This window comes from Dipodomys spectabilis, unplaced genomic scaffold (assembly GCF_019054845.1).
Source record: "Dipodomys spectabilis isolate Male_0828 unplaced genomic scaffold, ASM1905484v1 ptg000136l, whole genome shotgun sequence".
Taxonomy (NCBI): domain Eukaryota; kingdom Metazoa; phylum Chordata; class Mammalia; order Rodentia; family Heteromyidae; genus Dipodomys; species Dipodomys spectabilis.
The window spans coordinates 11,418,364-11,442,077 of record NW_024870813.1 but is presented as its reverse complement, the minus strand read 5'-3'; the positions used below and the strand labels follow the sequence as shown (position 1 = coordinate 11,442,077).

Genomic DNA, 23,714 nt, shown 5'->3' with positions numbered 1-23,714 from the left:
ATGAAAGTACATAATAGTACAAGGGAAAGATACAATTTTGGGAGGTGACTTGGAATGGGCTTTGAAAGAAATTGATCTGTGGGTGCTGAATTTTTTAACTTCTAATATTGTCCACAGAATGCAGCTCAGCACTACAGAATCTGGTCCAGACAAGTGGTTGGCTCATCTTTCCCAAAACTACTCAAATAAGACATAATGCTGGCCTCCTAAGGTGGCCAAGACACACTGTGATCCTAAATCAGAGCTGCACTGGAACAACAAAGCCTTCATCTCACCTGGCATCTGCTTCACTGTAGTATTCTCTAGCCACGATGTCTTCAAACAGCTCTCCACCTGTAACACTGCAACCAACAGCAGAAGTGGTCAGAGAGGCAAGGGTCCCTTAGCCAACCCCAGCATCCACCAGTAACAAAGTCACATTGTAAAACATTTTTTTAAGAGAAATGCCAAGTGTGCTTCATCTGAGAGCCCAGAACATGCTCAATCCTTCAGCAACATAGGCGCCTTGCAGTACATGCACAGGCTGTCCCTTCTTTCCTGACATTTGTTTCCACACCCTACAGATTAGCTAACAATCAAGCAATTATGAGATAGAAGAAAATATCCAACCTACCCTAAAAGTTAGTTTTGTTTGAGACCAATATGAACACTAACACTTAGCTGTCCAAGAAGGACAGACTCACTACTAACCATGAAGAATAACAAGACCAAAGACACAGAAACCCAACCCTGACAACAGTGGAGAGGAGTTTCCAGGAGATAAAGACATACTCGTTAGATGTTAAAGAACAACCAAAGTGGAAGAGAGATCAAATGGAGCCCAGTTAAAAGCTACCCTCAATCTCTTAGAATTCTTCAGGTCATGCAAAGAGCTCTATTTTATTTCTCCACTAAGGACAACACACCACAAATCAAGAAAAAAGCATATGCACAAGTTGGACTGCAGAAGAGAAATGCAAATGCAACGGCATCCTGGGAGTGGAGCTCTGGGGAGAAAACGAGGGGCTTTGGGCTGGCAACCTGCCCAATTTCCAGAAAAAGTTCAACCTTTACCCAAGCTTTCACCTTGAGCCAGCTGGAGGGAAATGCCCCCACACCCTCAGAAAGTGGCACTTACAGGTCAAACACGAGGTAGTGAAACCCTTCTTCAGAAATACTGTCATGGAGGCGTACTGCAAGAGAGGAGATGGGACAGAGATTAACAGAGAGAAAACTGGGAAATCCTGTCCTCCTTAGCAACCCCACCCCAGCTCCATCCTGTCAGCCTCACCAGGCACACTCCTGAAGCCACCACAGACAATATGCCTGACACCACCCCTCTCAAGTCACATACTCAAGTCACTATAGAAAGAGACTAGTGCTCACATTCCATCTCAGGCAAGAACTAGAAGTTTCATGTCTAAGATGCAAATCAAGATGGAGGAAAAAAAAGTATAGGAATCTTCCTAGAGGGGTTAGACCTAGAGAAAGCGGTCCTGGGACAACACACTGCAGTAAAACAGACTAAGAAATACCCAGCAATGCTGAAGCGAGGCATGAGAATGACAAGCTGGGAAAGCCCAGGGCTCCTTCTGAGGAGCATATGGGAACAGGAGGACGAAAGGAAGTGGAAAAAGGTAAACGGTAGAGCCCAGTAGGAAGGGATGAGGAGCAGGATAGTGAATGGTGAGCCCAAGAGGCCACATGCACATCCATACAAAGGTGATAAATGATTTTCAAGTGCTTAGTATACACCAGGCCTTGTGTTAGGTTCTTGACATACGTTACGCATTCTATAAACATTTATTGAGCACTGCCATCTGCCAGACCCCAGGCTAGGTGATGGCATTTAGGAGGAACAGAGGGATGTAGTGCCTGCCTTCAAGGAGTTTATTTATTTTTAGTCAAGGAGTTTATTATACTGCTCTGTGATGAATGAGATTCCCATTCTACAGAAGAGGACAGTGGAGGCTCAGAGATTTAAGACCTCTTGCCAGGGCTGGGAAGGTGGCTCAGGGGTAGAGTGCTTGCCTTGCATGCATGAGGCCCTAGGTTCGATTCCTCAGCACCACATAAGCAGAAAAAGCCGGAAGTGGTGCTATGGCTCAAGTGGTGTGGCTCAAGTGGGTAGAGCGCTAGCCTTGAGTTGAAGAACTGAGGGACAGCGCCCAGGCCCAAAGTTCAGGCCCCACGACCGACAAAAAGAAAAAAGAAAAAAAATCTCTTGCTCAAAGAGCTACAGAGTGGTAGGTCAAGAAAAGAATTCAGGCTTCTCTAACTCCAAAGGCTGGTCTGTTCCACTGAATCCTATAAAAAAGGAAGAGCAGCTCACATACTAGGTAGCAAGGCAACGGAGCCCAGAAGAGATTGATCACAAATGTACCTATGACAGCATCATGGATGGGTCCAGGAAGGCAGAGGCTGGAGAAGGCTGTAGGGTAATTCACCAAGTGCAAGGAAGGCTGGCAAGCAGAATCCCTTCCCAATTCTTCCTCCAAAGCTCTCGGGCAAAAGACCAACCTAATGTCTTCTGAGGTCTCCTCTTCAAGCCATTTCTGGGTTAGATGCCAATCCCTGAGCATCATTGTAATGCAAACACAACTTGCTTTGGCTGCCTGTTCCAGTGTTCCTGTCCCTCCCTTAACTGAACTGTCCTGATGGAGAACCTCTATTCCAAAGGGCTCCCCTCTGTTTGACCTTTGCTCCAGTCCTCATCAGTACAGGAGCATCTCCGGGAGCACTTCAGGAATGGCCTGACACCAAACCAACTGGTAAAGTATTCAGATACAAAGAAATCACAGTATCTCTTCCTTGGCTGCTCCCTGTTCTAGTGCCAGAGCATTTCCTAAGAGCTAAGGTACTTCCCTATATCCCTGCCACACTGCAGCAGCAAGATCAGCGAGAATGCAAAATACATGATGCAGGGACCACAAGGCAATGAACCATCACCACAGCCCCCTTGTTCTCCTCACGTGACAAATGAGGACTTGAGAGGGCTGCCAGGACTGGATCCAAGGCCTAAGGACCATCTACACATCATATTGCCTACCTGATTTGATCCCATCTGATTTTTCAATCCTACTCCTCAGCCTACAAATGACAGGAAGGGCTTTTAGGATAGAAGGAAGGAGCTACAGCCAGATCCCTGCTGCTCTCCCGCCCCCCCTAGGCTGGCATGCTCAATGAGCTCCCCAAAGCCCTGCTACCTCCCTCTTCACTCAGTTTCTCTGGTCTCAGTGGGTGCCTCATGCTGAGTCCTACTGTAGCTGCTCCCTTACTTCCAAAAGGACTTTCCATTTAATTAAAAATTTGCTATTAAAAAGCATTAAAGTGTGTAATACAAATAATCCCCTAGAAATTGGCTGTCCCAGAAGCCAGACCAGCTTCATTAGAGAGCTGACTAACAGCAGCAGGATGGTGATCCAACAGGATATCAGGAGGCTGCTAACAGCTACTCCCAGGGGAGCCCAGGTGCCCTACCTTGCCAGGCTTGGCCTTGAGCCTTGCCTCACATGGACATCCCTTTCACTAGGTTTACCCCAGCAGCACTGCAGGCTTGAGAACAGGGCCAGAGGCGCAGATACTCAGGCCTCTGCCCAGACACAGAATCACTGGCGCTTGCCCTTCTTCAGGAAGGCCACACACAGAGCCCAGGTGGGAGAGGATTAGAAGAGCAGCAAAGTAAGACTAATCCTTTCAGGCCACCCAGCCCTGATGCCTCTGACACATGCCCAGAGCAAGGCGCCCAACATGCCAAGACAAGGGGGGAGGGGTATTGAATAAGAATGCTAGCTTTTCATTCCAATTTATAAATTTACAGGGTACTAAGGACAAGAAGATAAATCTGATTGTGCCTTCTAAGCGCCAATAGGTAGATTCTTGATGACAATTATCAAAATTGTAATTACTAAAATTTATTTGAGCTGTTGCTATATGCCAAGCATTGCACCACACGCATTATTTTATTGGATACTAGTTACTTAAGCTGCTCCAATGTGGAGTCTTGTAGACACAGGTGCCTATGGCTCACAACTGTGATTCCAGCTACTTAGAAGGCTAAAACCTGGAAGATCACTGTTCAAGGATAACCTGGAAAGAAAAGTCTGCAAGATCCCATCTTCAACTAATCAGCAAAACGCTAGGTTGGAAGTAGGACTCAAGGGGTAGAACATCAGCCATGAGCAAGCAAGCTGAGTGAGTATAAGATCCCTGACTCCAAAGCCCTAGTTCCAGCAAAAGAAAAAAAAAGGGGGGGGGGGTGGTGGCTGAAAAGTTTGACTTAGCCAACCTAGCAAATGTGAGGTCTGACTTCAAACTACCAAAGAAGAGAGAGAAACAAACAAACAAAGTCCAATTTATACTAAGCAGCATAACTAGTACTTGAAGAGAAACTAACATCAATATTCTTCTATCATAAAATGACTAGGGAATGACTCTATCTATCCATTAAGCAACCAGAGTTCACTCTGATTGGCTTGACGGTGTCCATTAGAGCAACTTCACTGGAGTGGGCTGTTTATATGGCTGTAAAGAAGAGGAGTTTGGCTCTGCCACCAAGAAGCTTCAAGGCTTGAAGCTAGTACTGAAGTTAGGCATTAAACAGCAATTGCACAAATATGCAACTAAGCACAACTATATCACAAGCTATAAAGTAGAAGTAAAGGTTGCTACAGAAGTGTGGAATAAAATAATCTGAATCTTCCCTCAGCCCATTCCATAGTAATGACAAGGCAGGGAGGCCTGGACCAAGTCCATAGAAAAGATGGTCTAGGAAAAGAAATATAAAATACTACTGCAATTCAGAATAAACCTTATTACTACTCTTTTAAAATCAGTGGAAGCTGGGTGCCAGTAGCTCACACCTGTAATCCTAGTTACTCAGGAGGCTGAGATCTGAGGATCACGGTTCAAAGCCAGCCCAGGCAGGAAAGTCCATGACTCTTATCCCCAATAAACCACTCAGAAAACCAGAAGTGGTACTGTGGTGCAAGTGGTAGAGCACTTGCCTTGAGCTGAAGAGCTGAGGGACAGCGCCCAGGCCCACAGTTCAAGCTCCAAGACCGACAAAAAAAAAAAAAATCAGTGGAAAAAAGGACAGGCTAAAAACACGTAAATACTTTTTCTTGATATTTCACACCTTCAAGCCTAAGAAGTCCACAGTATAAATGTCATGGCTATTTCCAATTCTTTAAAAACCCCAACAGTGCTGGAGGCATAGCTTGAGTTGTACAGTGTTTCCCCAGCACATTATGAGACCCTAGGTTTAAGCCACAGTACTCCACAACAACAACAACAAAAACCCACCCAACAGTCTGCCCTCTAACAGATCTTTCTAAAACACAAAAAAACACTAAGAAAGTGTCCCCAATAAAAAACTGTCCACAGCACTGAAACAGTGGGAAAGAGGCCTGTTGCTAAAAGGGCTTATTGAGGTGGACTGGCCTAAACCCCAAGGGCCAGATGTGGCAGAACTCCTCACCTAGAGGCAAGGATTTGGGAAAAGCTAGGTCATGATTCAGTGTTTCATTTTTCTTAGCAATTGGTTTTGCTACATTTACTGTTAGCTGAATGGGCCCTGGGCCCAAGGTAGATGGTAGTCTGTGTTGAATAATTTATGAACTGAGTTCAGGCTGGGGGTTTAGTGTTATAGACTCTCCATTTTCATTTTCATCATTTTCATTTCCTAGACTCCTTTGCTTGCTGAACCCTTGCAGCTCCAGGAAGGGACTCAGGTGACAACAGAGACAGGCGCACATGGTTAAGTCACTTGCTAAAGGTCACAACTTTTAACTACAAAATCCCAAATCCAACCCAGTGAGCATAACCGCAAAGCCGCAAACCTGGGCTTCTCCAGTACCAACCACAAACTAGTGGCATTAACATCACCTGGAGACTGTGAGACATGAAGAATCTCAGCCCTTCCCCCAGACCTACTGAATCAGGATTTGTGTTTTGATACTATCCCAGTCTGATTCATCAGCACATAAAAGTTCAAGAAGTGCTGCTTTAAACCACAACGCTAGACTGTGATCGAAACTGCTGGGGCAGCTCAGCATGGAGGAAGACAGAGTCTATTCATTAGAGGAATTTAGAGCAGAGAGCAAGCAGATCATAGGTAGAAAGTACTCCATTCAGACTTCAGACTACCAGCTCTACACAGCTCCTCCACTCCACGCCTCTCCTCACCACTGGCCACTATCCCAGGGGTGTTTGACTTCAACAGTGTACCTTACACCTAACAGACTGTTTGTTTTTAATTAAAATAATTTCTTTACAACAGTTTTGGATTTGCAGCAAAATTGCACAGAAGGGACAGAGACTTTCCATATACTACCCTCCCCACACATGCATACCTGCCCTACAATCAACATCCCACACAACAGTGGTACATCTTTTATTATCAATAAGCCTACACTGACACATCATTACCCTAAGTCCATGGTTTACATTAGGGTTCACTCTTCCAGTAGGATCTTAATTCTGCACAGAATAGATACTAGAGATAGAACTAGGGGTGCCTTAAACCTTGTACCAAATATCCCTTGTGAATTCAAGAGGCTCCGAGTCTGACAGCAGCCTGAGACTGATGATCTCTTAGCTGCCTCATCTATAAACCATTCTGGGGCTAGTATGCCTGTTTCCCTTTGGGATAGAGTTTAAAAGGTCAGAGTCAAAAGGGCCAGAGCTTATAAAGACACAGCCATGGAGAGAGGGAAGAATATCAAATTAGGAGCACAAAACCTCATCCAAGGCAACTCCTGCGTCCTGGACCCCCCAACTTGGCCACAGCTTCAAGAGTCTTGATTTCCACCAGAAGCCAGCTGTGCTCCCAGAACACAATCCTGCCTGCCCTAGACTACAGAATTGGTCTACAGACCAAGTTTGCTCAGTACCTGGGAGCAGACATGAAACAGAAACACAGTTCTGATGCTGACAAACTGATCGTGCCATGTCTGTTTTTCTCAGGACCTGCTGCCTACCTAATAGCACAGAGACTTGTCTATATTCTGAGCTGGAAGCAAGTGGTAAAAGGAAAGACCTAGCAAACTGAGTAAATCTAAGAGGTCACAAAGTATTTGCTTAGCTCTAGAAAGACATAAAAAGATAGCTAAGATATCTTTCTGCTAGCATTTCACTTTTGCCCCTCCCATTCGTTTCTCAATTATGATTATTATACCCTGACCCTTCTGTGGTCAACCTTCCCCATTACTCATGTGATGCAGAGGTAGGTCAGCCTCTATTATCAACCCCGACTCTACCCCTTAGATCTCCTTAGAAGGACAATGCATAACTGTTGTATGAGTTGGCTACAAGAGGCACAAAGGAAAGGAAGTTATTGTCCTTGGACTTGAGAGCTGGGACTGGAACACCAAAAAGCTTCTAAGCCGGTGTGTGGTTTTAGAGCCAAACCATCTGGTTCGAAAAGCTGAGAAACAGAGTTTTTAAAAAATAATAAAATTTTTGGCAGTTTCAAAGCTTGAACTCAAGGCCTCATGCTCACTAGACTTGCTTGCTCATTTAGAGTTCTACTACTTCAGCTATGCCTCCAGATCAGATTTTTACTAGTTAATTGGAGAGGTAGTCTCATGGACTTTTTTGCCTGATCTAGCCTTGAACCTCAATACTGCGAATCTCAGCCTCCTCAGTAGCTAGGATTATAGATGCATATGAGCATCCAGCTCTGAAATCTCATTTTTAAATACTGGCAAATAATTAAAAAAAAATTTTAGACCACTGTGCCAGCCAAACAAAATACATCTGAATTTGTTACTAATGTTTTAGGTGTTTTTCTTTACTGGCCTTCTCTTACCTAAGGTAAGTTCTTAGGTGAAAGGTCTAAACATCAGAAATCACCAGGAACTCTCGCAGCTTTAAGCAGCTTTAAGACCAGGACTTGCAGACTTGGAGGTGCTGGCTCCATGGAACACACTGCACTGTGTAGAGCCAAGCACTGGCTATGCCAATCTGCTTCGGGTGTAATCCAAGCTGCTGATTGCAATCTATAAAGCCCTGCATGGTTGGAGTTCTGGTTACCTCAGTGTTGCTCCCCTCCCTGTGGGCTAGAGTACAACCTTAGCTCTTCCACCGAAGAGCTCACACTGAGCCTTCTGAGACCTGGGGAGCCAGAGGCTGGGAAGCTCCGGGGGCAGCATCAAGCTTCAGCAAGTTGCCTCACAGTCCTGGCCACCAACTGAGCAGAACAGGCGGCCTCCGGGGCACTGTGGGAGCCCTGATATTTAGGCCATGCCTGAGGAGCACAGAACACGTGTTGTCTTTTGTGATGACTCAGGGCTTTCAGGAAAACCTAGGAGATGGTTCCTGCTCTGCCTCAAGTCAACACTGGGGGTTCTGCTCAAACACTGCAGCCAGCCCAGTTTCTGTCCCTTCTGTAAGGAGCACCAAATCAGGGCCAACACTTTTGGCAAAGACTATTTCAGCTGAACAATGTAAAACTGAGCCAGAGTGGGTTGTGGCAGGCAAACCTCCTCAGGCTTTAGAACAACTAACAATGTGCTCTTGTCCCCCCAGTCAGGGTGGGAGTGGGGAGAAATCCTCTAGATTTTTTTCTTCTTCCCTATCCAAGCAGCTCCTGCTACCCCTTCCCCAGAGAAGTCAGGCAGGCAGCTTGCTTTCCTGGCTCTGGAGAATACAAACAGGAGCGCCATGGAAACCCCCAGAGTGTTCAGGACACTGCAACAGGGACAAAACTCTTTCAGGTCGAAAAACAAAATCCTGAGCCTCTCATGAAGGCTGTGGATGGCCCCTGGTGAGGGACACTGGTAGGCTGGATGCCCAGAACCTCATACACTGAGGGTCCTGGATGTCAGGCTGAAGATGGAAGGAGAAAGGGAAGTAGGGAGTCTGAATTCTATTCAAATGCCTCACATCCCTGCCCTGACATAGCACTGCAGCAGTGGGGTTATTCAGGTTTGTAAATAAGAAAATTCTACAGTTCTACAACATAGCTACTATACTGCAAAACAAGAAATCAGGTGAAGGCTTATGAACTGAGGTAACTTCACATATAAAAGCTGCCTTCCACAAAATAACAACAGAATACTCTATGCAGGGCACTTACCAATGTTTGGATGTTTCAGAAGTCGGCATATCCGGGCCTCACGCTCTAATTTCTGGTGATCTAGAAGTAAACAGAAAAAAAGAAAAGTCATCAACTATCCATTTTATCTGTGATCACATGGATATTCATATTCCTTCAGTTCTTAAGCACAAACTTATGCACTTTGGGCAATTTTGGCTAAAGTAATTCAGCAAATCACTAGAATTTTGGAAACAGTTATTTTTTATTTTTATTTTTTTGCCAGTCATGGGGCCTGAGCTCTGGGCCTGGGCGCTGTCCCTCAGCTCTTCAGCTCAAGGCTAGCGCTCTACCACTTGAGCCACAGTGACACTTCTGGCTTTTTCTGCTTATGTGGTGCTGAGGAATCGAACCCAGGGCCTCATGCATGCAAGGCAAGCGCTCTACCACTGAGCCACCTTCCCAGCCCCTGGAAACAGTTATTATGAACACTTTTCCCACACAAGGAAATAACTTGAGGACATACACCCCAAGTCAATAAGTGGTAGACCCAAATTCAAATCCATGACTTCAGCTCAAACTCTGGTGCACTATCTCCTCTATCAGTGCTTTAATAGGATCAGAGTGCTGAAAACCATTTTCCTTTTCTTTTTTTGGCCGGTATTGGGACTTGAAAAGTAAAGGACCATGACACTGTAATCACTTAGCTTTTCACTCAAGGCTGACATGCAAGTCACAGCTGCATTTCCAGAGTTTTACTTGTTAACTGGAGATAAGAGTCTCATGGACTTTTCTGCCTGGGTTGGCTTCAAACCACCACCTTCAAATCTCAACCTTCTGAGTAGTTAGTTGCAAGTATGAGCTACTGCTACCTGGCTAAGCACCTCTTTCTTATTAGAAGCACTAACTTATCTGAAAGGGATACATTCTAAGACCCCATTTGCATACTTGAAACTCCAGCTAATATCCAACTCTATATAAAAGCATTGTGAGGGGCTGGGAAGGTGGCTCAGTGGTAGAGCGCTTGCCTTGCATGCTTAAGGCCCTGGGTTCGATTCCTCAGCACCACATAAGCAGAAAAAAAAAAAGCCGGAAGTGGTGCTGTGGCTCAAGTGGTAGAGTGCTAGCCTTGAGCTGAAGAGCTGAGGGACAGCACCCAGGTCAAGAGTTCAGGCCCCACGACTGGACCCCTCCCCCCCAAAAAAAGCATTGTGATACTGTGAGCCAATCAATTTGACAACCAAGAAGGCTACTGAGTGACTAATAGACAGGTAGGTAGCTTACACAGCATGGATACATTAGATACAGCAACAGTTTACATCTTGGGTGGGATGAAGCAGGAGGTTGAAAATTTTCATCATGTTACTTAGCATACAATTTGTAACTTCAGTAACTTATTATTGCTTATTTCTAGACTTCCTGAAGTATGGATTGTGGCTGACACAGGTAACTGAAATTCTGGGAAGCAAAATTGAGAATAAAGGGGATTAGCGCAATAGCTAAATTGTATTGAGCTTTGTATATGACCAGGCACTATGCTAGGAGTTCTGCATCTATTTTCTTACATAGTCCTCTTGGCAACCCTAATATATAATGATGCTGACAATGAAGATCTTGATCATCAAGATAATGATAACTTGAAATACAGTTAACATCTACTGAAGATTCACTTCTATACCACATAGCCATTGTCTCTTGTCATTGGCCCTTCTATGACATCCATTTTACAGAAAGAGAATCCAGGCTACAAATCCTGCTTCTCCCTAGCAGTATCCTAACCAGTCATTGCTGTGAGTTCTGACTTCTTTGCACTCAGACCCTAGGGTTACTGTTTGAAGAAATGACTAGAAACTGAAGAGTCTTCATATCCAAGTGAGCTGCAGAGGTCAATCCCTTCCACAGGAAGGCAGAGCTCTAGGAATTAAGAGAAAATGCTGCTCAGAGAGAGTAGGACCTACTCTGCCTTTCTAACTCCACCTGCTGGAATACTGCCAAAGTCACATTTTCATAAAGCTTTCCCTCTCCTTTTCCTCTCGGCAAAGGGTGGTTTCTTCCTTCTTTGACCGTGACCTCCTCCCATCGCCCACCATTGGGCTTTGCCCATCATATATCACAACAGCTACCTTTCAGTCACAAGTTCTTTCAGTGTGGAGACTTTCTAAGTTAGTACTTCCTAGAGTTCTTTCCATCAACAGGGGCTCAGTAAGTGCTTAACAAGAGCAACAGTAGCAGTAAGAACTACTACTTACTAGGCATTTACAAGTCAGGCAGAAGGCAAGGATTACTGTAATTTATTCTTACAGAAGCTCTGTGAAGTCTGTGAAGAAGAGATCTGATTAGCTGTATTACCCTACAAATAAGGAAAATGAGGCTTAACTGCTGATGGTAACATAGATAGGAAGTGGATGCAGATGTTTGGGGCCTGGTACCCTTTCTCCAGCACTGTGCCATGATGTCCAAATTAAGGAAAGTGAGAGTGAAGCCTTGAGATTTAGGAGAACAAGAGTCTAGTTGCAACCCAACACTTCTCTTGGGAGGGTTTTCTCTCCACCCTGCCTCTACCCAAAACACTGAAGAGCTCTAAAATCTACTGACTCTTGCAATGATCCTACAAGGTAAGTGCTGCAATTGCCCCATTTTACAGATGATGAAACAGGCCTAGGGAAGACAACTTGTCAAGGTTCAATAGCAGGAAAGGCACGGCCCTGGAATTCCAACCTCAACTTGTCAGTCTGAGATAATGTATGGATTATACACTACAAGGAATTCACATTTAAAAGTTTCACTAACTATCCCCAGCTTTGTCCCAAACTTTTCCTCTAGCAATAGCAATGGGAGGAGGTGAGAACAGGCAGAGATTAGTTCCTGCTGCCCAGCTAATCCATCCCAGCTGCCCAAAGATCTGGGTCAGACTTTGCTTCCCTTTCTTAGGTTCAGCATGACCACTGACCAGGATGTAGCTAGGAGAACTACAGGTAAGTTCCAACTCTCCGTAAGCTAAGACATAAAGCTTGGTGGCATAAAGGAAGGAGTTTGCTTCTTCCAGGTCTGTCCGTATGTCAGGGCAACCTTACTTCCCTCCCAGTCCTGGACTTGGTAAAAAGCCCCCAAGCCATAGATCCATCTCTGATCACATAGATCCTTGTCTTTGACCACTCACCTCACCACCCTTGACCTACAATTCTTGGGCTTGGTTGCCAGGCAGGTGTGGGAGAACAGCATCTTGCAATGCGGAGGTGGCAGCTGAGGGAAGGCCCAGAAGATTAATGTTTATCTCCTCTCTTAAGTCTCTTATTGGCTAATGGTTACAGCCCTACAACAGCAGTAGCACTAAAAATAAGGAAGGGTGCTCTGGCTTTACCCGTGACTCAGAGTGGAGAGGAAACACAGATTCAGCTCCCAGCCCTCAGCGGAGCTACTCAGGATCTAGAGTGTTCATGTCAACCACTTAGTTCAAGCCCAACTCTAAGCAGTCAAGTCTTACAGTCTAAGTGACACCCACATCTCTCAACTCCTTCTCCCTCTGATTCTAGCCATACATCGACTTTGGGGTCAGACATCCCTGGACTGAGTCCAGAACTGCCACCTCCCGCAAGCTATTAAACACACCTGATTCTTATTCATGCCTTCATAAAACTATTTATTGAGACCAACCATGTGACAGGCATTGTTCTACATACTGGGAAACAGCAGCGAACAAAACGGTCAAAAATCCCTATTCATGGAGCTTACATTTTAGGAGAGGGGGAGATAGACAGTAAGAAATTCAATGGCATGTCAGATATCATAGCAAGCACTGTTCAATACAATAAAGCAGAGAAAGGAGAAAGTGTAAGTTAAAAAATAAACTGGTGGAGCTGGGAAGGTGGCTCAGTGGTAGAGCACTTGCCTTGCATGCCTGAGGCCCTGGATTCGATTCCTCAGCACCACATAAGCAAAAAGAAAAAAGCCGGAAGTGGCGCTGTGGCTAAAGTGGTAGAGCACTAGCCTTGAGCTGAAGAGCTGAGGGACAGTGCCCAGGCCCAGAGTTCAGGCCCCACGACCGGACCCAAAATAAATAAATAAAATAAAATGGTCAAGGGCAGCTGCAGTAAGAAGGTATCATTTGATTAGGACCTCAAGAAGGCAAGTGAGCAGTGCAAGTATATCTTGGGAAGCAGTTTCCTACTTCTAAACAAAGGTAGAAATTCCTGAGATTTAAATGAGGTAAAATGGGTAGATTACTTAGCATAGTGCCTCTATATAACATCTTACAGATAAAAGAACCCTTTGCAAGGGCCCAGTGATAACAAGGACAAAAATCTCCCAGGTTGGACGTGAGGCCATAGCTACCATCAGAGATAATGAGAGAACAGGACCCATTCTCCCCTCTGCTTGGGCAAACAAGTAGCCTGAAACACATCAACTAAGCCTTCTGATCTGTTCTTGGGACTTCCCATGAGGTCCTCTGTCACCATCCTGGGATGAGACCTAGTCGTGATTTTAGCCTGAACGCCAGCAACAGGGCCTCCTCAGAGAAAGGACTGCCTCAGGAGTACTGCTGCCCACCGGTCCCTCCCCTTCCTTGGCCTCACTAGCAGTGGCGCCTTGCCATCCTGAAACTCTCTGCTCAATGAGCCATGTGGTTTCTGCCTACCACACTCTCCCAGACTCTTTTTGCCACACAATGCACAGCCCAGCCATCACTCCAGCTCTCCGACTACCAGTTCTCCAACTATTGTGTCCTGTCTTTTTCTCCCAAACCTATTGTCTTGTAATCAGGACAGGACTGGCCAGGAGTGATCAAAAAGGGAGTGCTCCATCCCAGCAGAAACAAGTAGTGATTTTCTCGTGTGTGTGACAGACAGTATTGGGTTTTGAATTTAGGGCCCCATGGTTACATTCTGCCACTTCAGCTACACTCAAGCCCCTTTTTGCTTAGTTATTACTTCAGGAAGGGTCTCACATTTGCCCCAGATGGCAATCCTCTAACCTATACTCTCCCCTGTAGCAGAGGACTCAGGTGCTCACTATCATGCAAGTCTTATTGATTGAGAAGTGCTGTCTTACTTATTTTGTCTGGCTGGCCTTGAACCATAATCTGCCTGGTCTCTATCTCCAAAGTAGCTAGGTTACAGTCTTGAACCACTACACCTATCTATGAGTAATAATTTGTAAAGTATCTTTCAAAGTGCAAGGGCATCCCACCTAAACATAGCATCCCAACCCCAAAAAGTGACAAGGCCATTGATCTGACTTGTTCTATGCTGTTGGGGATGAACTCTGGCTTGGCATCCCAAGGTGATAACACAGCAGCCACAAAAGCAGCCTCTCTCCAGAGACACTACTCTTTATAGTGACTACTAGGGAGCAGTCTGGACCTTCCCAGACTGACTTTCCTCTCACCCACCTTTCTATGAGGCTCCTCCCTGCCCCTTCCCACAGCCCAGCCCCCTCTTCCTGTTTGACAAGAGCCACTTCCCGCTTTGCACAGGGCCACTTCCTGCCTGCTAGTGAGTTCCTGCCTGCTAGTGAGCTACTGCCATGGAGACCCACCCTGCTGGCCTTCAACCTAACTCCAACCACAGCCCTCTGAAAGTTTTTCACCCTCAAGAACAGAGGTGGCAACAGGAGCAGAAACCAGAAGCAGCCTTAAGAGGGATCTGATCCAACACTCCAAGCCCTGTTCTCGGCCTTTCCCAATAGCTTGTCAAGGGCAGGGCCAGAACCTGGGAAACAAGGAACACTAGAAACTCTGCCTCTTACAGCTTCTGACAAAGTGCTTCAAGACTTAGCTCAGGATACTGTGATTTTACAGGTAATGTGTCCAGAAGTGACCAGATACAATAAGGGAAGCAGGAAAGAGGAAGCAGATACAGTAAGTCAGTAGTGACAGTATACAGAAAAGAGACACACCAAGCCCTACAACCACCTCTCCTCTCCAGCCCCAAGGGAGAAGTTACAGCAAATGCACATCCCTTTCCTTTCCTCACAATGGAGGCTCAGGGAAAAGTAGCCACCCATTCCCCCCCCCCCCCCCCCCCCGCCATTTACTGGCATTTCTCTAAAATCACAATGTCAGCACTAACTTCTAATAAAAATTCTGCTGCCACCCAAACATATAAGCTCTGTAAGGGGTCAAGAATACACCATTACCCTCTGGCTATGAGGGCTCTCCTTGAGTTCTAATCTCAGAGACTCTTTCCTCTTCAAAAGTATCTTGCAGGTCGTTGCCTGTGACTCCAACATGAATCATTAGAAGATTCCAGCAGCCCCTGGGTCTTCAAACACTTGATATAGGGTGGTCTCATCTAACTGCCTGACTGAGTACCTCTACCTCCTTCCCAAACAGCAGAAGCCCCATCTAGCCTCCTTGGAGAAGCAGAAACAAGGGCAGCAAAGGGATTTGGTGTCATAAGCCACCTTCCCTAGCTACTTATAAACAGCCCGGGGCCTTGGGCACTGACCATTAGGAATCTCAAGCCACAATCTCATTGACTGTCCCTTGACACTGTGACACCAACATCCTTTCCTCTGAATCTCACCACGTAAGGACAGGGACCAAGGCTTCAAATTCCTTCACACATGTACATCCGGGGAGTAAATAAGCCTATGAACACAAGGGAACAGCGCCTGAAATATGTTCATCTAAATCCCCAAGGCTCTGACTCTTAACAAACCCCTCCCTCCTTTTCAGCCCTAACTTGAGCAGTTCCAATCAGGCAATATAAGATTAGAGCCCATTTTGTCCTTTGGATTTCAAGACAAGAGAAGTCCCACCCAAGGAGGGAAAAGCAAGAGGCACCAAAACATGCCCCACAATTCAAGCTCCAAACCAGCTTTGATAAAGAAAATCCCCATGGGGTCACTAGCAAGCCCCAAGAAGGCAAGACTCTGCCAGTAGACACTATGTCCACTTTGAAGGGCCAGCACAGGGTCAGTCACTGAGTTCTCCATGCCCCCAGCGGGGCTCCGGGTGCCTGCAGTCTTTGCCCACTGTTTTGGTGACATTTCCTTCATGGTAACCAGCCCCAAGTAAAACATCCCAGGAAGCAGCCCCTATAAATAGCTCCTCCCAGGGCAGCAGCAAGGGGGAGGGGAAAGAGAGGGAAGAGAAAATCGGGGAGCAGATGGGACCCTGCTGCTGCTGATACAGCCCAGGAAGTAGAGATTGTATTGGGGAGTGTCTAGATATGTCCCCACTATAGAGTCCAAAAATGTGGGTGCAGATGAGCGGAGCCTCAGCTAGCAATAGGAGGGATTTGCTCCACTGGACTTAATGCTGTGGGGTTAGATGGAGAGGTATAGGGTGGCATACTAGCATTCACTAAGGGACAAAGCACCCAAAAGCTGTGTTTCAAAGGAAGCAGCCTAGAGGGGTGTGAAGACCAAGCTGCCTGAAGATGCGGAGGTCTGAGCACCAGTCACACACAGGTATACCTAAAGCTCAAAAACAAAGCCCTAACAAATCTTTTATGCCTTAATTTCTCCAATGGTCCTGGGGAAGATCTGTCTAGCCATGGGCAGGTGACAAAGAGCCTCTTCCGAGAGGCACTCAAGAGGTGCAAAGTGCCCATCTTTTCCTGTCACCACCCTTTTGGCACCCATGGGATCAGGCACTTGTCCATTAACCAAAGCTGGTCAGAGAGAAGTAAGCACAGAGATGGGGGCAGGAGCTGGTCACACCCCTTCTTCTCTTGCCCTGTCTCCAGCCTCAGCAGAGAATGGGGTCAGCCACTCACCTCTAGGATTTCAGCACAGCTTCTGACAAGGGTATGATGACAAGGGACAAGAGCAAGCAGTAGAAGAAAAGCAGGGGCCTCTCCTATGGGATAAGGCCACCTTCCAACCTCCATCCCCAGTCCTGATGCAGTGCTCCAAGCCCCTCTGGGAAAGTGGGTGGGAGGGCAGAGTGACTGGCCAGGGTTGTGTGACTAAGTCCCCTTTCTTCATCATGGATGAAAGTGGCCCAGCAAAAGCCTTAGCACACAGGAGGGAGCCCAGCCTGCTCCTCCATTCATTGCAGAAGTCAGAGGAGTTTAATCACTTAGATGCAGGACATCATTTCTGTTACCAGAAACCGGCCTGTTTTATCCTCTAGAAGCAAACATGAGTTTGCACACAACCTCCTTAAATGCTTCCTAGAGTCCTGATGTTTCAGTGTAGCACAGAGCCTCCTGCTGCTCCCCTCCTTCCATGGCTGCCTTGCCCTCCCTTCTCTTCCCTGCACTCCACCCAGATCCTTAACAGGAAAGTCTCACTTGGAGATACCACAGGGGACACAAATGTCATGGGGGCTACTCAGGCCAACACCAAGGGGGTGGGGACTTTCAGCTGGCACAATTTAAGGGGGATCCCATTTCAATCCCTAGGGCCAGCTGGACCCAGAAAGGGACAGCCTTTACCCTTCTGGTGGCCAACATGCCACAACACCAGCAACTCAGCCTGCCACAGGCTCAGACCAGACTGACATCCCAATCTAGGGACCCAGAATGAAACCCGTAAGTACAGAATAGCTCACGAACACAAATGGCAGAACACACCAGCAGAGATATCACCTGGAAGAAGCTGGGTGAAGGTGTCTCTGGTGAATCCCAGGAGCATAGCGAGAGCAAATGTCACTGCTGTTGCTCCTGATTTTAGATGGCATTTCCTAGAGTGGCAAAAGTGGCTCATGGACTGTCTGCATGAGATTGTGCTGAAGAATATGTTAAAAATGCAGATTCTAGGGCCCCACCCCAGGTTTCCTGAAGCAGAATTTCTGCTAGTATCCAGGAAGCTACTTTTGTGTGTGTGTGTGTGTGTGTGTGTGTGTGTGTGTGTGTGTGTGTCAGTCATGGGGCTTGAACTGTGGGCTTGGGCGCTGTCCTGCTCTTCAGCTCAAGGCGAGCACTCTACCACTTTTCTGGTGGTTTACTGGAGATAAGAGTCTCATGAACTTTCCTGCCCGGGCTGGCTTTGAACCGAGATCCTCAGATCTCGGCCTCCTGAGTAGCTAGGATTACAGGAATAAGCCACCAGCACCTGTCCAGGAAGCTACATTTTTAACCAGTACTTTAAACCTAATACACACTAAAAGTGAAAGTCAGTGCTTAAAGAAGTCCCAATAGTGGTTCCTCTAAGATCAGTAACAACAAGGAGGAAGGAATCATAAAGCAACACTGCCTTGTATCTCAAGCACAGTTCTTTATCCTCATCTGTCCTCTCTCCTCTAACAGCCTGGTTCCCTGGATCAGAAAGAGAGAACCCAAGCCAGAACCAGGGTACAAGGCTCTAGCAACTTGACTCTAAGTTTCCCGGGAGCCAAAGCCAAAAAGAGACCATGACTTGGTTATGCAGTCAGTCCTCTCAATCCATTCATCTAACATGTATAGGCTCAGGGTATATAACATGTACATGCTCATGCACTTTGCTAGGGCCTACCGACAAAAAAGTAAGGAAATAGATATGGTCCCTCACATCACCTCCCAGGTCTTCACAAAGAAGAAGGCTTTTCTTACATGTAACATCAATAAGCCATTTCTTCACATGGGATATACAGATTAAACAAATAAATATAGCAGGTGCTGTAACAGATTTCATAACACTGTTTCTGGTAGCATCTCTCAGTAAGGCCAAGGGCATCGCTCCAGTATCCATCCTAGTAAAAGCAACTGCAATATAGAAAAAGAGTCCAAAGAAGAGGTTTCTTATGATGCTAATTGTTCCAAGGATAAATCCTAAGCTATGTAGAAGACAGAAAGGACCATTTGCCCTTCAACTCTAACGACGTGGGGAAAATGTTTCGAATATAAGCAAAGAGAACAGGATATAAAATGTTATGCTCCACGAGGTGAAAATCTGTATGCATATGAATAAAGATAAGAAGGGAATATGAAGATTTAAAAATAAAAAAAGACATAAGGGCTCAGGCTCCTTGGGGGGAGATGCTCTTAAATCTCAAAATAACGACTTATCATTGCCATCACCTGGCCCACTAGTGCCTGCATCCAAGCCTATTTTAAATGCCTCCTTCAGCCTAGCAGAGCTAAGCTCAGAAATACAGGCTGCTGTAAGAGCCTCGACTCTACACCTATTGCTATACTGAAGCAAATGAAATGATGTGATGTGACTTTCAGCAACAACATAGACAAGCCCACAGACAGAGTGCTCGGTGCACATCGGACGCCTGCATGAATTCTCTACCTGGCAATACAAGCCACCAGTATAAGACTCAGGGGGCCACAATGACAAGATATGACAACCCACAAGGTTTCCTGCCCAGATCTGGACCCCCGCCCCACCAGAAAACGAAACAATCTCTCCCCAGGCCTCCTGGCCACCTCACCATGGATGTCAAGGAGAAGCAGCTCTATACCCTTTCTTTTCCTTTCAGATGGTAGTATAGAAAGCAAGCCAGCAGGGAATCCCAGTAAATACAGCCAGCCCCTTCGGACCACCAAAGTTGACCCTAGTGGGCTCACCTCTTTTCCAGACACAGAAATCTAACACCTACAGAGCTCTAGACAGACAGACAGCGATGAGTGAAACCCAGTCTCAGCCACTGCACCTTTATAAAATATACAGAGTAAACTGAGAGGCTGCAAGGAAGCCACAGTTCACTCCCTAGCCCCATGGGCACCAGCCTAGTTGGGACCTTGACCCAACCCTCTCCAGTTCACATCCCCCATGCCTGTGACTAAAGCTGAGCATACCCATTGCTCCCTCCATCTCCACGACAACCCTCCCACTCTCCCACCTCCCAACAATATGGCCTCTACACATTCCTGACCCCTCTTCTTGGCACCTGAGCCCATCCAGAGGACCAAGCCTCTGTCCCAAAATGAACCTGGTATATAAGCCATACAACAGAACCCCAGTCTTGGCATATTCTTCTCTCAAGAGGGGGAGTTGCTGTCTGAAGCATATGATTTTATAGAAGAATCCTGTTCTCAAATTGGAAAAAAAAAATGTATCAGAGAAATTAAACCTTACTCAGTTTGGAGCAGGGAAATATACCAAAATACCAGTTTGGAAAGACAGGACAAGGTAGAAAGGAGATAAGGAAGGAAAAGGACACTATTACCCAGGCTAGGGAAGTTCAGGTGGGTAGGAAAGGAAAAGAAGACAAAAGCTCAAGCAGGTAGTTCCGCAAAGTGCCAGCCAACTTCACATCTCTGTGTTTTTGGCTCCCAGTTCTCTTTCCCTCCCTCACCCCCTAGGTCAGAAGACACTGGCGAGATAAGGAGTAAAGCACTGCATCACCTATTGGAGATGGCAGACACTGCACACATTTCTAGGGTACCAGGGCTATGTTGTGTGGGCTCAGGACAGTACTCATTCTTACCCCATTGTCACTGCCTGTACCTTCCATTCTTAGCCAGAGAATATCTACCAGAGAATCAGCCACTGCTGTCCCTGTACCCGACCCCAAAGAGGAGGACATATGACCAGCCACATCATCTCTATAGCAACCATCACCTTGGACTTAAGGTACACAAAGAGAATGAAAATAAACAAGTCAACTTTATAGGCAACGCACATGAAAAGTGAGACAGAGGCCAGTGTTGGATACAGCAGAACAAGTGCTGCTGACAGGGATGAGGAGAGACTCCCAAGCCAGAGGGCAGACACAACCCTGGGAAACAGGGCCCAGAACAATTGCCAACACAGCAAGAAGCCCACTGTCACCTCTGGAATTTTATAGCTTCTCTGAATGCTTAGGACATCTACTACATCTCTTGCCCCAGAGGTGTCTGGCCAAAGCCCACATCTTCACCAGGGCATCTGCCCTGGCTCCTGATGTATTTAGTGTCCTATTGCCTAGCCTTAATTCTTTTCTCTAAGTCTCATAGCCTTTGTCCCAGGGTTGTACCCTGCAGCTCTCCAGGACCTAACCTCTGTACTAACCAGTCCTCTTCACTGAGCACTTTACACATTGCTAGGTCTATACCTATCAGATGAGGTAAGCTTGGCAAGCACCCAATTTGAGTTCAGAGAGTGTATGTTCAAGGTGTTAAAGACAGGTTCTGGCCTTCCAAGCCCCAGGTACTAGAGATCTCACAAATGAGGCTGTAAGGTCTGGGCCTTCACGTTCCTCACACCCGAAGGCAATGCAGCCCCTGTCCAGACCAGGCCCCTGGGATTTCCAGGCCATAAGCACCATCACCCTCTACCCAGGATAGACTACATCTGCTGCTGCACCACCAACTTTGTAATTTGATCAAAAAAAGCAATCAAGTTCATCTGGCAGGATTTGTTCCCTAGAAGCCCTCGCCAGTAGCAGCCTCCCCTGATGTTTACAGATTTTCTTCCCTTGGGAGTCTGTTCTGCCGCCTGGTGGGCAGGGGAGGCTGGATTCGTCAGAGCTGCTCACTTACTGCATTTCCATCCTAAGTCACCACCGGGGCACAGAGAGTAGGATAAGCCTGCAGTGGCCACCACTGCCCCCAAAGGAGAGGCTCCAAGCGCCCCAAATTAAGAACTCTCCATGTCACTCCACCCACCATACCTAAGACCCTCTACCTCTCTAAGGACTGAACTCCTTTGAGCCTTTGAGGACCAGCTACCCACATCTCTTACATCTTCATTCTTCTCTCCGAGCCCTTCCCATTTCCCCAAGCAACCTCCTTGTCTGTCTGGCTTCAAAGTTCACCCACCCTGAAATTCCAAGTCATCTCCAAGTGCTGAAACATGTGGCCCCCCACCCCCCACAACCCTCTAACTCCTGAGGCATCTACAAGAAGCTATAGCCTCTAGAGAGATTCCCCAGGCCAAGATGGGGAACACTCACCTCGGGCCGACAACTTCTTGGTATTGATGATTTTTGCTGCATACTCCTGCGTAGAGGTTTTCTTCACACACCTGCGGACCACAGAGAAAGCACCCCTGGAGGGAGAAGGGGAAAAGAACTGGGACACGGAGCAGGGCAGAGTGACACAGACACAGTTCAGGTCTGAGGACAGTGATGCTCTTACCACTAGACTTAGTCACACTCACACACCAGCAGTGACCAGTGTAAGGAGGCAGGATGAGGCCACTGCATGACACTGAACAGATGTGGGTGAAGTAGCACCTGGCTCCCACCCACTCCTCTAGTCCCCAGGCAAAGCAACAGCCCCAACCTCAGGCTGTACATCAGGAGTGGTGGGCAATGCTTCAAACACACACCTGCTGCATCTCAACTGATTAGCAGGCCCTGCAGTCCTGGCCAAGAGAACCAGGAGAGGAAACAGGGAGCCCCTGCCCTTGTGTCAACAGGAATAGTTGAGAGTGGAGCCAGGAGAGATGAAAAGGTAGGTATGATTCCCCAAGAAAGCAATTTCTCTCAACCACAGAGGAAAGTGAGACTCAAATCACCGTTCCCCAACCAGCTTGATCCCTCTGCCTCCCAGCTCCACTGACAGCAGGGAAGGAGAAGGCACAGTTTTGAGTCCACAGTCCCCTTCCCCATATTTTATGTGCCCCCACGACTCCGGGCTCTGGAAACGTCTAGGGGGGCGGGCGAGGCGGGGGCTGTGGTGGTGCTGGCCGTGGGTGGGGGCGGGGATAGGGTGGGGGGCCGGGGCTGCGGCGGCGGCCCGCTCGGGTGGAGGGGAGGGGGATGCTGCGGCTGCGGCGCGTGGCTCCCGGGACCACTGCAGGGTGGGGGGAGGGGCCGGGGTGCCGCAGCGCTGCCCCGCGGCGGGGCTGGGGTCCTGGGAGCGGCACAGGCAGGGGGGGTGGGGGGCGGGGCCGGGCACTAAGCCCCCAATACACACGCACACGCACACGGGCACCACTGCAGCCCGGGTAGGAGCTGCAGGGCTGGGGAGGGTCTCGAGTGCCAGGAGCGTGGGACCTGGGGACAGGGGTGCAGAGTGAGCTGGGGAGGAGGCGGGGTGCGGGGGGTGGGCGCGTGAAAGGTGCAGGAGGGGCGGGGCTGGAGGGCGCCCAGAGCAGTCCCGGGCTGCAGTCCCGCGGCCGTGCGGGGTGCAGCAGCTGCTACTGCAGGACGCGGGAAGGGGGCTGCGGGGCAGGGAGCGGGGGGAGGGCGGGGGGAGGCCCCCGAAGGCAGCACGCGGGAAAGCTGGGGGTGGGGCGGGCCGAGGGGGGCCGCCGCAGCGGCCGGTGCAGGGCCGGGGGGGGCGGGGCGGGGAGCCGCAGAGCGCCCGGGCGGCGGGGCCGGGCTGGGGGGCCGCGGCGGGCGGCGCGGGGGCCGTACTTGCCGAGCTCCTCGAAGAGCTGGTAGTCGTCGGTGAAGCGGGTGCAGGTGGCTGTGGTGGCCATGCTGGCGGGCGGACGCGGCGGTGCAGCCCGCGCCGACGTCGGTGCACAGTCACCGCCGCCCGGCCGAGGGAGCAAGAGAAGGAGACGGGGCTGAGCCCGGCAGCACCGCGAGACTTTACCGGGGAGAGCGAACGAGGGAGGGAGGGAAGGAGGGAGGGGGAGGGACACCCCCGCGCCCGCCCCGCCCCGCCCCGCCCCCAGCCCCGCCGGCCCCCCGCCCGGCCCTCGGACCGCCCCCGGGAGGGGCCTTCCGCTGCCGGCCCCGCCCCGCCCCGGGAGCCGCCCGAGCCGGGGCCCCCGGCGCCCGAGAGCCGGGAAGGCTGGGGGTTCCCGGTCCTCGACCACCGCCCGCGTGGACGGATCAGAGAGGCTGGCGACCTGTGGGGTCCGCCCGGGGTGGAGCCCGCCCGAACCCGGGAACGTGCGTGCGGAAGTGTGTCCCGAGGGGTGGGCTGGGCCGCTGAGCTCTCCG

At 48.5% G+C, this 23,714-nt stretch overlaps 1 protein-coding gene across 12 annotated transcripts in view; it reads right to left on the bottom strand.

Annotated features, from left to right (window-relative positions):
* Camk2g (calcium/calmodulin dependent protein kinase II gamma) overlaps positions 1–23,355 on the bottom strand; it is a 59,664-nt gene extending 36,309 nt beyond the window's left edge. For 3 of the 12 annotated variants that reach the window (XM_042690178.1, XM_042690189.1, XM_042690180.1), the window contains exons 1-5: positions 23,178–23,352; positions 21,768–21,862; positions 9,059–9,118; positions 1,118–1,172; positions 276–341 (exon numbers count right to left, since the gene is read on the bottom strand). In XM_042690178.1, the coding sequence (XP_042546112.1) occupies positions 276–341; positions 1,118–1,172; positions 9,059–9,118; positions 21,768–21,862; positions 23,178–23,242 (341 nt within the window). In that variant the 5' untranslated portion in view covers positions 23,243–23,352. Of the gene's footprint in view, positions 1–275; positions 342–1,117; positions 1,173–9,058; positions 9,119–21,767; positions 21,863–23,177 lie in introns of all 12 variants that reach the window. The other 9 variants (XM_042690183.1, XM_042690190.1, XM_042690185.1 and 6 more) reach the window with 6 other exon arrangements.
* Between the last annotated feature and the right edge of the window lie 359 nt (positions 23,356–23,714).